General features: G+C 38.8%; 1 protein-coding gene across 50 annotated transcripts in view; it reads left to right on the top strand.

Annotated features, from left to right (window-relative positions):
* Positions 1–12,032, top strand: part of abi3bpa (ABI family member 3 binding protein a) — a 350,635-nt gene that overhangs the window by 175,728 nt on the left and 162,875 nt on the right. For 47 of the 50 annotated variants that reach the window (XM_087992632.1, XM_087992642.1, XM_087992644.1 and 44 more), the window contains 3 exons: positions 7,795–7,938; positions 9,166–9,306; positions 11,115–11,255. The exons of 1 other annotated variant lie outside the window; for it this stretch is intronic. In XM_087992632.1, the coding sequence (XP_087848758.1) occupies positions 7,795–7,938; positions 9,166–9,306; positions 11,115–11,255 (426 nt within the window). The remainder of the gene's footprint in view (positions 1–7,794; positions 7,939–9,165; positions 9,307–11,114; positions 11,256–12,032) is intronic. 2 more of the 50 variants (XM_087992635.1, XM_087992650.1) reach the window with 1 other exon arrangement.

Below are 12,032 nucleotides of genomic sequence, written 5' to 3'. Positions count from 1 at the left end.
AGTGCTGTAAGCTATCAGCAGGAGCACATTATATTCACCCACAGTTTGTAACTTCATGACCTGGCATCCTCACTGTACATTTCTATCCAGCTAAGGGATCAACCTTGGTTAATTGCGGTGCAAGAGGGGATAGGAGAGCCAGCATCAAGATTAGCTAAAAATGAGGTTTCAACCTGGTGCAGCTACAACTCAAGGTTACTTTGTGCCAAAGAACAGATATGGGTGATTCTATCTACTTTTAGTACTGCCAATTTCCTATACCTCCTCTTTGGAAACGTCCATTTCATTAGTAAACACTTTGCTTAGCAAATGTGTGTGAAAATCGACTTCAATTATAACTCTTTATATACATTCTGTAGTTGTATCAACATATTCTATTAAATTGGCCAAAACCATCATTGCCTTATGTGTCTTTTGTTGTCCATTACAATTAAATTCTTTCCTCTACAATTTAAATCAGTATCTGAATATGATATACTGACCTCTCCTTCCACAAGCATTTGTATCAAACACGTAACAGACTCGCTGCACGGTATTGGCACATCTCCAATTTGCTCACAACAGAATATTACACTGCAGTGGCTTTACTTTGGAGCATATTTGCACTTTTTCATTGCTAGGCTGATTTAATGATACTTTGTGCACAGGTACAGGCCATCCATCTCATGGATTTTACAGGGGTAAACACAGGATTTCTCTCTTACTCTTCTCATGTACATTGCTTGAATACTCAGCATTTCTGCCTTGCCATTTTAGCAGAGACACAATCCCAGCTAGTCATTATTGTCATAACTCCAACCCCTGACATTTGCGATGATATCAATCCAAATTCAGTAGCTGAAATTAATAATCTAAAGGAGAAAGGTGTCACATGTACTCCTCTCATCAATATTAATCCCACAGGCTTCATTTATGACTTCATTTTGTATGGAAAAACTTTTTATTATAATTGCTCTTTACCATCTAATGTGTTATGTAAGAGGGTGTACTCATGATTGTGTTTATGACAGGTGCTGGTCTGCACAAATTTTCCTTCTACAGCTCTGTTTGTTTGTAGAACTTTTATTGAAAAAAAGAATTAGGATCTTGACTTAGATGTTCTCTTGTGTACAGTGTTGCTGGTTGTTGATTTTTAATATTCAGAGCATTGTGTACATTTCCTGCATGTCCACACAACCTAATATCTAACTTAAAGATAAAGCTGCCATTGTCCTAGAGGACCATTGGGCTGCTTTCTCATCATAGAGGGATGACTAATGGTGGTTTAACCTGAGGGTCACCTGTGATGACACAATGGTTTTAAGAAGTGTATTTTGTCCTGTTTTGTTTTACGAAGAGAAGTAGAGACAGAGGCGGAAAGCAGCCTGTTCCAAGCCAATAAACAGCTGTGATGCCTTGGGTTTTTTTTCAAAAGTTGTAACAATAGAAGCATGAAAGAGTGCAGTCCAGCTCCTGCAGAACCAGGATTGTATTTCTAGGGTCTTGAAGCTGGGCATGGAAGCTGCTATTTCTCTCTCTTTTACAGCAAAAAGCTGGGATTCTTTTCCTGCTGCTAGAATTCCATGTGAGACAATCTATTTTACTCAATTTGCCCTTGCCAAGAGTGTGTTTATGGGATGTTATTATATTGGAATAATTGCTGCTCAATAGTTAAATTATCTATTATTCTGTTAAGTTTTCCAATAGCATTAAGCTAGTCCAATTCTTCTTTATTTTGTTTGTATTTAACTAAAGCAAGTGTAAGAATAAGGTGTGTTTTGGTTCAAACTTGGTAGTTTAACCAATCAAATTGCATCCAGAACACATCATCCTCCACTTGCCTTTAAAAATAAGAAAACGTTGGCATCTAGGCAATCTTATTAATGAAATTTGAGGAGGTTAAGTCTGGTGCATAATACACCATGCCTCAGGTAAGAGGAGATGTTGCAAACCAGCCATCCAGCTAACTAACCCCCAATATCTAACTACTCAATAGCAGAAAGCAGAGGTATAACAATAATATGATCTCATCTGGATATTTGCCAGTTTTGAATGTTTTTTTTCATGCTCTGAAGGTAAATAGAGAAAACACCACTGTAGATCATAGGGAAAGTTGGTTATTTTCTGGACTGTTGGAAATGACCACCCAAAGCCACAAAGTGTTCAGGGCATAAATGAGTGGCCATCTGACTTTTTGCCAAGGTAAAACTGCCACTGAAAAAGGCTGTTCAAGTCCAGTTCAGAAACTGAGGGAGGAAATGTGAGGGGATTTATGGTGGAGAGTGCATTTATTTGGTAAATAAGGTGATGACTTTGGTATACACATTCCTGTGTGGTGCTATAAAAACTGTAAACTGGCTTTAAACAAAGAGGAGAATGAGGAATGTAATATTCCTGGCTATATGAAATTTAGGAGAGACAAAGAAAGAAAGAAATAGGGAGAGTGGTGATATTCATCATAAAAAAATGATTATAATACAGGAAAGGGATGGCGTGGTTGATGAGTCCAAAACAATCTATTTGTCTTAGAACATAGACTATAGAAAGTTACAACGCAGTACAGGCCCTTTGACACTCGATGTTGCTCTGACCTGTTGAACTCGTTTGAAGCTCATCTATTCCATTTTCATCCGTGACCATTTAAATGCCCTTAAAGTTGGCGAGTCTACTATTGTTGCAGGCCTTACTATGCTGAGCAAAGAAACTAGCTCTGACATCTGTCCGGTATCTATTACCCCTCAGTATACAGCTATGACCCCTTGTGCTAGCCATGACAATCTGAGGAAAAAGGCTCTCACTGTCGATCCTAGCTAACCCTCTGATTATCTTAGATGTCTCAATTAAGTCGCCTCTCAACCTTCTTCTCTCCAACGAAAACAGCCTCAAGTCCCTCAGCCTTTCCTCATAAGACCTTCTCTCCATACCAGGCAACATCCTAGCTAATCTCCTCTGAACCTTTTCCAAAGCTTCCGTGGGCGGCACAGTGGTTAGCACTGCTGCCTCACAGCGCCAGAGACCCGGGTTCAATTCCCACCTCAGGCTGTGTGGGAGTTTGCACGTTCTCCCCGTGTCTGCGTGGGTTTCCTCCGGGTGCTCCGGTTTCCTCTCACAATCCAAAGATGTGCAGGTCAGGTGAATTGGCCATGCTAAATTGCCCGTAGTGTTAGGTAAGGGGTAAACGTAGGGGTATGGGTGGGTTGCGCTTCAGTGGGGCGGTGTAGACTTGTTGGGCCGAAGGGCCTGTTTCCACACTAAGTAATCTAAGTAATCTAATCTAATCTAATCCTTCCTTAATGCGGTGACCAGAATTGTACTCCATACTCCAAGTGCAGCCACACCAGAGTTTTGTACAGCTGCAGCATGACTTCATGGCTCTAAAACTCTATCCCTCTACCAATAAAAGCTAACACAATGTCAGCCTTCTTAACAACCCTGTCAACCTGGTTGGCAAATTTCAGGGATCTATGCACATGGATACCGAGATCTCTCTGCTCATTCACACTGTCAAGCGTCTTACAATTAGCCCAGTACTCTGTATTCCTGTTGCTCCTTCCAAAGTGAATCAACTCACACTTTTCTGCATTAAACTCCATTTGTCACCTCTCAGCCCATCTCTGCAGCTTATCTATGTTCCTCTGTAACTTGCAACATCCTTCCGCACTGTCCACAACCAACATTAGTGTTATCCGCAAAATTTCCTAACCCATTCTTCTAGACCCTCATCCAGGTCATTTATAAAAATGAAGACAGCAGTGGCCCCAAAACAAATCCTTGCGGCACACCACCAGTAACTGAACTCCAGGACGAACATTTCCCATCAGACAGACCGTCCTCTGTCTTCTTTTAGCTAATCTATTTCTGATCCAAACTACTAATCACCCTCAATCCAAAGCCTCCAAATTTTCTGCAATAGCCTGCTGTGGGGAACCTTATTGAAATCCATATACACCACATCAACCACTTTACCTTCATTCACCTGTTTGGTCACCTTCTCAAAAGAACTCAGTAATGTTTGTGAGGAATGACCTACCCTTCACAAAACTGGGTTGATTACCTCTAATCAACTTATTCCTTTTTAGATGATTATAAATCTTATCTCACATAATTCTTTCCAATACTTTACCCACAACCAAAGTAAGGCTCACTAGTCTATAATTACCAAGGTTGTCTCTACTCCCCTTCTGGAACAAGGGAACAGCATTTGCTATCCTCCAGTCTTCAGGCACTATTCCTGTAGACAATGATGACATAAAGATCAAAGCCAAGGGCTCAGCAATCACCTCCCTGGTTTCCCAGCTAATCTGAGGATAAATCCCATCTGGCCCAGGGGACTTATCTAGTTTAATGCTTTCCAGAATTGCTAACACCTCCTCCTTATGAACATCAATCCCATCTAGTATGATTGTACATATGTCAACATTCTCCTCAATAACATTGTCTTTTTCCTGTGTGAATACTGACAAAAATAATTCATTTAGCACCTCTCCTGTCTCTTTGGGCTCCACGCACAACTCTCCACTCCTGTCCATGACAGGCCTTAATCTCACTCTTGAACAGACAACAAGAGGAACTTTTATACTACTGCATGTATCTTATAGATTATTTCTTTTCTGTTATTTGATTATTTGGTAAATAAAAATCAAATTTGCAGGCAAGTTATGGAAAGATGTCTGAGCTATAAGACCTTCAAGTGATGATAATGGAGTACATAAAGGGTGGAATCCTTTCGCATGGCTGATTAGTCGGAAGGACATTTCAATGGATGGGAGGTGAAAAGTGGAGAGCCTTATACCTTCCTATTTTGATCCCATTCAGGTTGGGGCAGGAAGGTCCATGGAGAAGTTTCCTTCCAACCACCAGTTGAGGGCTTAATTAATGACTTTATAATGATCTCATCTGCAGTTGGTATTAAACCAGTACCTTGGCATTGCTTGTGGGCTTGGGGTTTAGCAAACACAATAAAACACTCATTAACTTGGACTATACTTCATCCAAGTTAAAAATATTTGATCAGTAGCTCATTAACCAAAATTAATGTTCAACAATAGACCTAGTTATACATTTCATAAACTGTGGCTAAATCTTGTCATATACCCAATTTAGAAGCCAATTTTGCTCTGGTTCAGGTGTAAAGGGTGGGTGGAAGGACAATTTCATTTAAAGGCAATTGGTACTTTCGATTAGGTTTGTAAAGGAAATCTTATTACAGAAGCAAAGGGCGGTTGAGTTATTACAAGAACTTTGGATCAGCCTTCTTGAAAGAAGCTATTGCTGCCAAGGTCACTCTAAAGGAGAACTTGGTGGATAGATTTGATTGGATAAAATTAGATAAGTAAGCACTCAAAGTAGAAAAGTTGCTTGTGGTACATTGGATAACTTCTAGATTGCTGAGAAAAAGAAAGCTAGAAAATATGGAGACTCTGTCCTCATTATTCCAGCTCTCCTTTATATGTGGGCCATTCCCAAAGACGAGAGGTTTGTAACTGTCTTACCCCATTCAGTAAATGGAAGGGAGACAAACTTGACAATAGCAAGTCACTATTAACAGGAGTGGCCATTTTCCTTTTTGTTCAGGGATAATGTATCAGTGGGGATGAGACTGATTGACATTTGGGAAATTATGGACTAATGAAAGTCAGCATAGATTTGGTAAAAAAGATTTGTATTTGACAAACATCATTGACTAAATTTTCTACTAAATAGATCACATTTCCTCCAAAATGTCAAGATCGGATTTTAGTAAAAACGTTGCTCCATCAGTGTAAGGAATTAAAACTGTAAAAATATTCAAAAGGAGCACATCAAGTAAGATGCCTTAATGAAATTAGTTGAAATTAATTTATCTAGTAAGTAAAAATGTCAATAAATAGAAAAGGGATTCATGCCTTTCTATAAAGAAGATTTTATTATAATGTGATCATTGTGTACAGTTCTGGTCACCACGCTACCAGAAGGATGTGGATGCTTTGGAAAGGGTACTGAAAAGGCTTACCAGAATGTTGCCTGATATGGAAGATTTTAATTTTGGTTGGATAGACTGGGGTTGTTTTCACTTGAAGGCAGGAGGTTGAGGGGTAACCTGATTGTGAATATCATGGATAGAATCGTGTGTGTGCGTGTGTGCGTGTGTGTGTGTGTGTGTGTGCGTGTGTGCGTGTGTGCGTGTGTGCGTGTGTGTGTGTGTGAGAGAGAGAGAGAGAGAGAGACATGGAATTTACTGTATTCTTATTTTGCACTTAAGTGATTTAATAGTTGTATAGGCACTGCATGATGTTACTTGGCTCATGTAATAAATAAGTCAATCCATTATAAACCTTATGGAATTGATTATATTACAAAGCTGTGTTGATTGGCTTCTAAATTGGGCATATGACAAGATTTATCCATAGTTTATGAAATGGTCATTTGTCTATTGTTGAAATTCATTTTGTTTGATGAACTACTGAGAATAGAGAGACCTAGGGGTTCAAGTACATAATTCTTTGAAGTTTGCATCATAGTTGGACAGGGTGGTTAAGAAAGCCGTGTTTGTGGGTATGTTCACTGAGTTGAGGTGTTGATTTGCAGACGTTTCATCCCCTGTCTTGGTGACATCTTTAGTGCTTTGGAGCCTCCTATGAAACCTTGAGCAGCTACGGGCAAGACACGCTAAGGTTAAGAAAACATTTCGCATGCTTGCCTTCATTGTTCAGGCATTTGAATATAAGAGTTGGGACATCAGGTTGATGTTGTACAGGAGGTTGGTGAGGCCTGTTTTGGAGTACTGTGAGCTGTTCTGATCACCCTGTTATAGGAAACTGGAGTGGTTTCAGAAGAGATTTACCAGGATGTTACTGGGAATGGAGGGTTTGAGTTATAAGGAGAGGCTGGATCAGCTGTGATGTCTTTCACTGGAGTGTAAGAGGTTGAGAGGTGACCTTTTACAAGGTAATAAAATAATGAAGATTATAGATAAGATGAATGGCAGGCGTTTTTTCCCTAGGGTGGGGGATTTCAAAACTACGGGGCATATTTTAAGGTGAGAGGAACAAGATTTTAAAAAGATATGAGGGGAAGTTTTTTCTTTTTACACAGTGTATTTTGTGTGTGGAATGAACTTCCAGAGGAAGTGGTGGATGAGGGTATGGTATCAACATTCAAATGACATTTAGACAAATACAATAATAAAAAGTATTTAGGGGAATATGGGTCAAACACAGGCAGGCGGGAGTAGTTTAGCTTGTGATTATAGTCTGCATAGACTGATTGGACCAAAGGGTCTTTTTCTGTGGTGTATGGCTCTATGATATGAGCTCAATCCGGTTACAGAATCTGAACATTCTACTATGAAAAGGGTACTTCCAACAATGCTGTCCTCTTCATGTGGACACTGAAATGCAGTAAATAATCAAAAGTGCATGCTCAGCTTTAAGTTGTGACAGCATATTAGGGCCTATTCAGTACATTTGATACCTAAACTTTTCCCGTTAAATGTAGTGGTTGGTTTAATTGTGTATAAAGCATATTTTATAGACGACTCACTGTCTTATGTGGAATCCATTCATTATCATTACACAATAATTATAAAATATACTGTATCTATTTTGGAATGTAAGCATTTTGCTTATCTCTGGATTATTTGAACAATGTGCTTCAGTCATGAAGTTTAGATTACATGCTTTGGCAGTAATGTGTCTGGCAATCCATTTAATGTTAACATAATGAAAGAATAAGGTCAATTCTGCAACATTGTAATAATATCCAGTAATACAAATGCTTGCAACGATGCACCTGAGAGATTAAGAATTTTGTATTTGGCTTCCTTCTTATCCCCAGCAGATTATGAAGTGCCAAACTCTGACATTTCTAAAGTGTTCAGTTTCCTCCCAGACTATGAACTGCCAGTCACTGCCTCTTCACATGTGTTCAATCCAATTCCAGATTCTGAAGCTGCTAAGATAGGACAGAAAGAAGTTACAGGTATTTACAATAATATTTGTGCTTTGTGAACTTAGAAATGGAGTAAGTAATCATTAGTGCCTGTTGAGGTTTTTATGCATTAATTTATGGCCAGGGCAAATGCTGTAGATTTTTTGCCACTTTTTTATAGTTAAGATAGTGTTTAAATTACTTGTGCATAAGATAGACTTAATGCAGTTTTTTTTAGTGAAACACATTCACTCTTGTTGCACAATAATCAATCTACTATATGATTCCTGGAACTTAAGCATTGTAAGAACTGAGGAACATAGTATTGAATAAATACATATTACATTATGCATAGTTTGGTTTACTATCAGGTGTATTAAGTGTGCATTATACGGCTACATCAGAATCAATTACTTTATTAACGGAATGAATCAATTCTGCAGCATTCTGATATTAATGCCCAGGAAACAAATATGTTGATCAAAAGGCACAAACATTATTTTCATGAGAGATTAAGAATTTTGAGTTTGGATTTCTTCTTATCTGCAGCAGGCCATCAGCTAACAACCACTGGCATTCACAATATATTCAGTTCAATCTCAGACTAACAGCTGACAGTCACTGTCTCACATTATATGTTCAGTCCAACTCCAAACCCTGAACCTGAAGCTTGATTGTAAAGTTTCAGACAACTTAAAATGACTATGCTGTTATAATATTAATTGTTTCTTCTGTGTAAAAGACATAATTATACAAGGTTGCTGGATTGTCTTATTTATCCTGGGCTTCCCAGTGCAGGTGCTAGGGTTTCATGTGGGGTTGAAAGCTGAAATTCTGGGGTCATGATCTCGGAGGTAACAATGGTTGCTGCACAGTACCAGCCTGCCTCCTACCCTCTCATTCACTTTTCGCCCCCCAACTCATTGGCTTTCTCTTCCCACTCCACCCCATGCTCTCAAGTCTTCTTCCCAACACAACGTTTCATGGAGGGGTTGTGATCATTTTCAAATGTGAAATGGGTTAACAATGGGATTAAAAAATGAAAAGTATGAAAAAAATTAGTTGTAACTGAATGAACAAATCTACACATGTTTGTGGCTTTTAATACTGTATGCAAAATATTGTTATTTATTAAATAATTGTTCCTAAACCCATTTAAAAGTTATTATAAAACAAAAGCCTAATTGTACTGCACTGTAATGATGTTCAGTCTTTATCAACATGACAGGTGTTATTTTCACAAATCATGTAAGAATTTTATTCTTCTTATCCCTGCAGACCCTGTGGTGCCAACCTTTGACACCCCTAATGCGTTCAGTTCAAACTCAGACTATGGGTTGCTATTAACTGATTCTCCACATGCATTCAATTCCTCCCCTGATTCTGATCCTGTTAAACCAAAAGAGAAAGAAATCACAGGTACTTAAGAACATATCTGTGCCTTGGAAGTGAACTCAATAGAATAAGTAAAGTTGTGCACATTGGCGTTACTATAAAAGATAGTCCCGGGAGCACATCCAAAGGGCTACCTTATCTTTCTAACATTGACCCCTCACATTCACTATGCCCAATTCATGTCAATCCACACAACATAATGTCCTCTTCACATTTCCCGTGGCTTTTTATACTCCTGGACTAACATAGTGCTTGCTTTCCCTCACCATCCATACCCGCTTCATCTGCCAATTAAACTCATTGAGTATCGAGGATGACTGCAGCTTCAACAACTGTCTAGAAGCTTAGCATTACCCAGAACCAAGTAGTCACTTGATGAGCATCCCTCCAGACACCTTCAACACTTTTTCACGACACAACTAAAGCTCAAAGGCAGCAGTGTGGCCCAACAATGAGATACAGCAACAACTTGCCAAAACACTTTAGACAGCAGTTTTCAAATCCATTGTTTTAACCACCTGGAAGGACACACAGCAAATTCATTGGAATGCAGCCACCCACAAGTTCCTCTCCAATTTATACACCACTCTGACTTGAAACTATATCACTGTTCCTTCACTAATGGTGGTCAAAATCCTGGATCTCCCTCCCTGACAGCATTGTGTCCCTATACCTCCAGTCCTTACAGATTTGTTTTTCTCAGTTTAACCTTCATATTTCAGATTCTACACAGCGGGAACTCCCAAATCCCATTTTACTGGAGACAGGGAAACTCTGCATGAGTGCAAAATAGAGTCTAGATTAGAGCGATGCTGGAAAAGCATAGCAGGTCAGGCAGCATTGGAGGAGCAGGAAAATCAACGTTTCGGGCAAAAGCCCTTTATCAGGAATTAGCTTTTGCCCAAAAGGTCAATTTTCCTGCTCCTTGGATGCTGCCTGACCTGCTGTGCTTTTCCAGCATCACTCTAATCTAGACTTTGATGTCTAGCATCTGCAGTCCTCACTTTCACCCATGAGTGAAAAATAGCTCACCCAATCCAGCCCCATGAGATATCATGTAGAATGTTCCAGATCCTGACAACTTCTGATGGGGGAAACAGCATGTTCTCACTATACCATCTAGAACATTTGCAATTTATTTGGAATCTATGATCACTTGTCATTGACCAAACATCAAAGGAATCATTTTCTCTATGCACTAAGTGGTCACCAACTTCAATCCTCAAAATTAGTTATCTCTACAAGTGCATCATTTCATACTTCTCCACACTAATAATGGTTCTGCCCTTTTCTCCATGCTGTCTGTGTCATCTGCAACTATCTTCAACAAGATCTATTATTTAGGCAAGTTCTGTGTCATTGGTAAACTTGTTGCTCCTTGCAACTGCATGGAGCTCATTTGTAATAACTGGAAAGGGTAATGGAACAAGGCTGAATCGCTTTGGTGTTCAGCAACATTCCCATCACCAATGTTAGATTGACTGGTCGGTAGTTTCCTATTTTCTCCCTAAACCTTTCTATTATTAACATTCAGAATCTTCCAGTCCAAGATTGTAAGACTGTCACCAGTGCCTGCACTGTTTCTACCTGTTTGCTTTTTTCAACAATCTCAGCTGCATCATGTAGAGTTTAGTTTTCTATGAAATGTATTCATGGGCTTACAATGTGTAATTACAATAGAATCTATTTAAAGAGATAATGAACAATTAAAATCAATAGCATTTTGATGCACTTATATACTACTAAATCAAAAATAGCTGTCAATAAACCACTGGAATTATTTACAAAAGCGAACATGAATTTGTATCTGACTTCCTTCTTATCCCCTGCAGACCATAATGTGCCAACTCCTGCCACTCCTAATGTCTTCAGTTTAACCTCAGAATATAAACTACTGACCACTGACACCCCTAATGTATTCAAATCAATCCCAGAATCTGAACCTGCAGAGATAGCGGAGAAAGAAATAAAAGGTATTTCTGAGACTGTGTCTGTCTGGTACATGAATCCTGAATGGAGCAAATTATAATAGATGCATGTTGAGCTGGTGTGTTAATGCAAGAGAAGATTCTGACACGTGCTAAAGGTGCTATGCTACACTTTTACATTTAAATATGTGTGATAGTCAGTAAACTGTCTCGCATGCAACTCATTTCAGTGTTGTGGCACAGAGTAAATGAAATGGGTAATGCACTGAAATTTAGGCATTTTGCTTCACATTGTTTGATAGACACCTTATTTCCTGGAGCTTTGAGGCTGTGCTTGGCGTGAGGGAGACTTTCAAACTGCACTGTCACAATGTTTGTTGGATAGTAATTAGCTTTGTGGTGGAAGCAATGTTACTGCATGTGGTATCTGTTTTTGTATTATGAACCTGTGGAAGATGTTTACATTTGTTACACAAAACTTAGATTATAAGAATCACTGTGCATTTCTTTTCACATGTAGATTATTTGATCAGCATGCTATTTCCTAAGGTTTAAGGACCTTTTGTTTTAAAGTGTCTATTAATCTGTTATCATGTATTGCCATGTCTTTTGGGTGATTAGTTCATTTTTACATGAAGGGGTGATTTTTGCTGAATTGAGTGTCTGCTAGCATATTAGAATTTATATGAATTGTTTTGAAGGAAGTTAAATTAATTGCTTTATGCACTGAATATAATTTAGCATTTGGTTTAGTATTGAAAGTAATAAATTATTATGTGCAGTATTTGGTTACTTGCAATGGTTATTATAATGGTGTGACAT

The sequence above is a fragment of the Chiloscyllium plagiosum genome, unplaced genomic scaffold, assembly GCF_037043375.1.
Source record: "Chiloscyllium plagiosum isolate Xiang-an unplaced genomic scaffold, Cpla_swu_hap1 HiC_scaffold_12, whole genome shotgun sequence".
NCBI classification, from domain to species: domain Eukaryota; kingdom Metazoa; phylum Chordata; class Chondrichthyes; order Orectolobiformes; family Hemiscylliidae; genus Chiloscyllium; species Chiloscyllium plagiosum.
The sequence above is the reverse complement of the archived record's forward strand: the minus strand, read 5'-3'. Positions and strand labels throughout refer to the sequence as shown.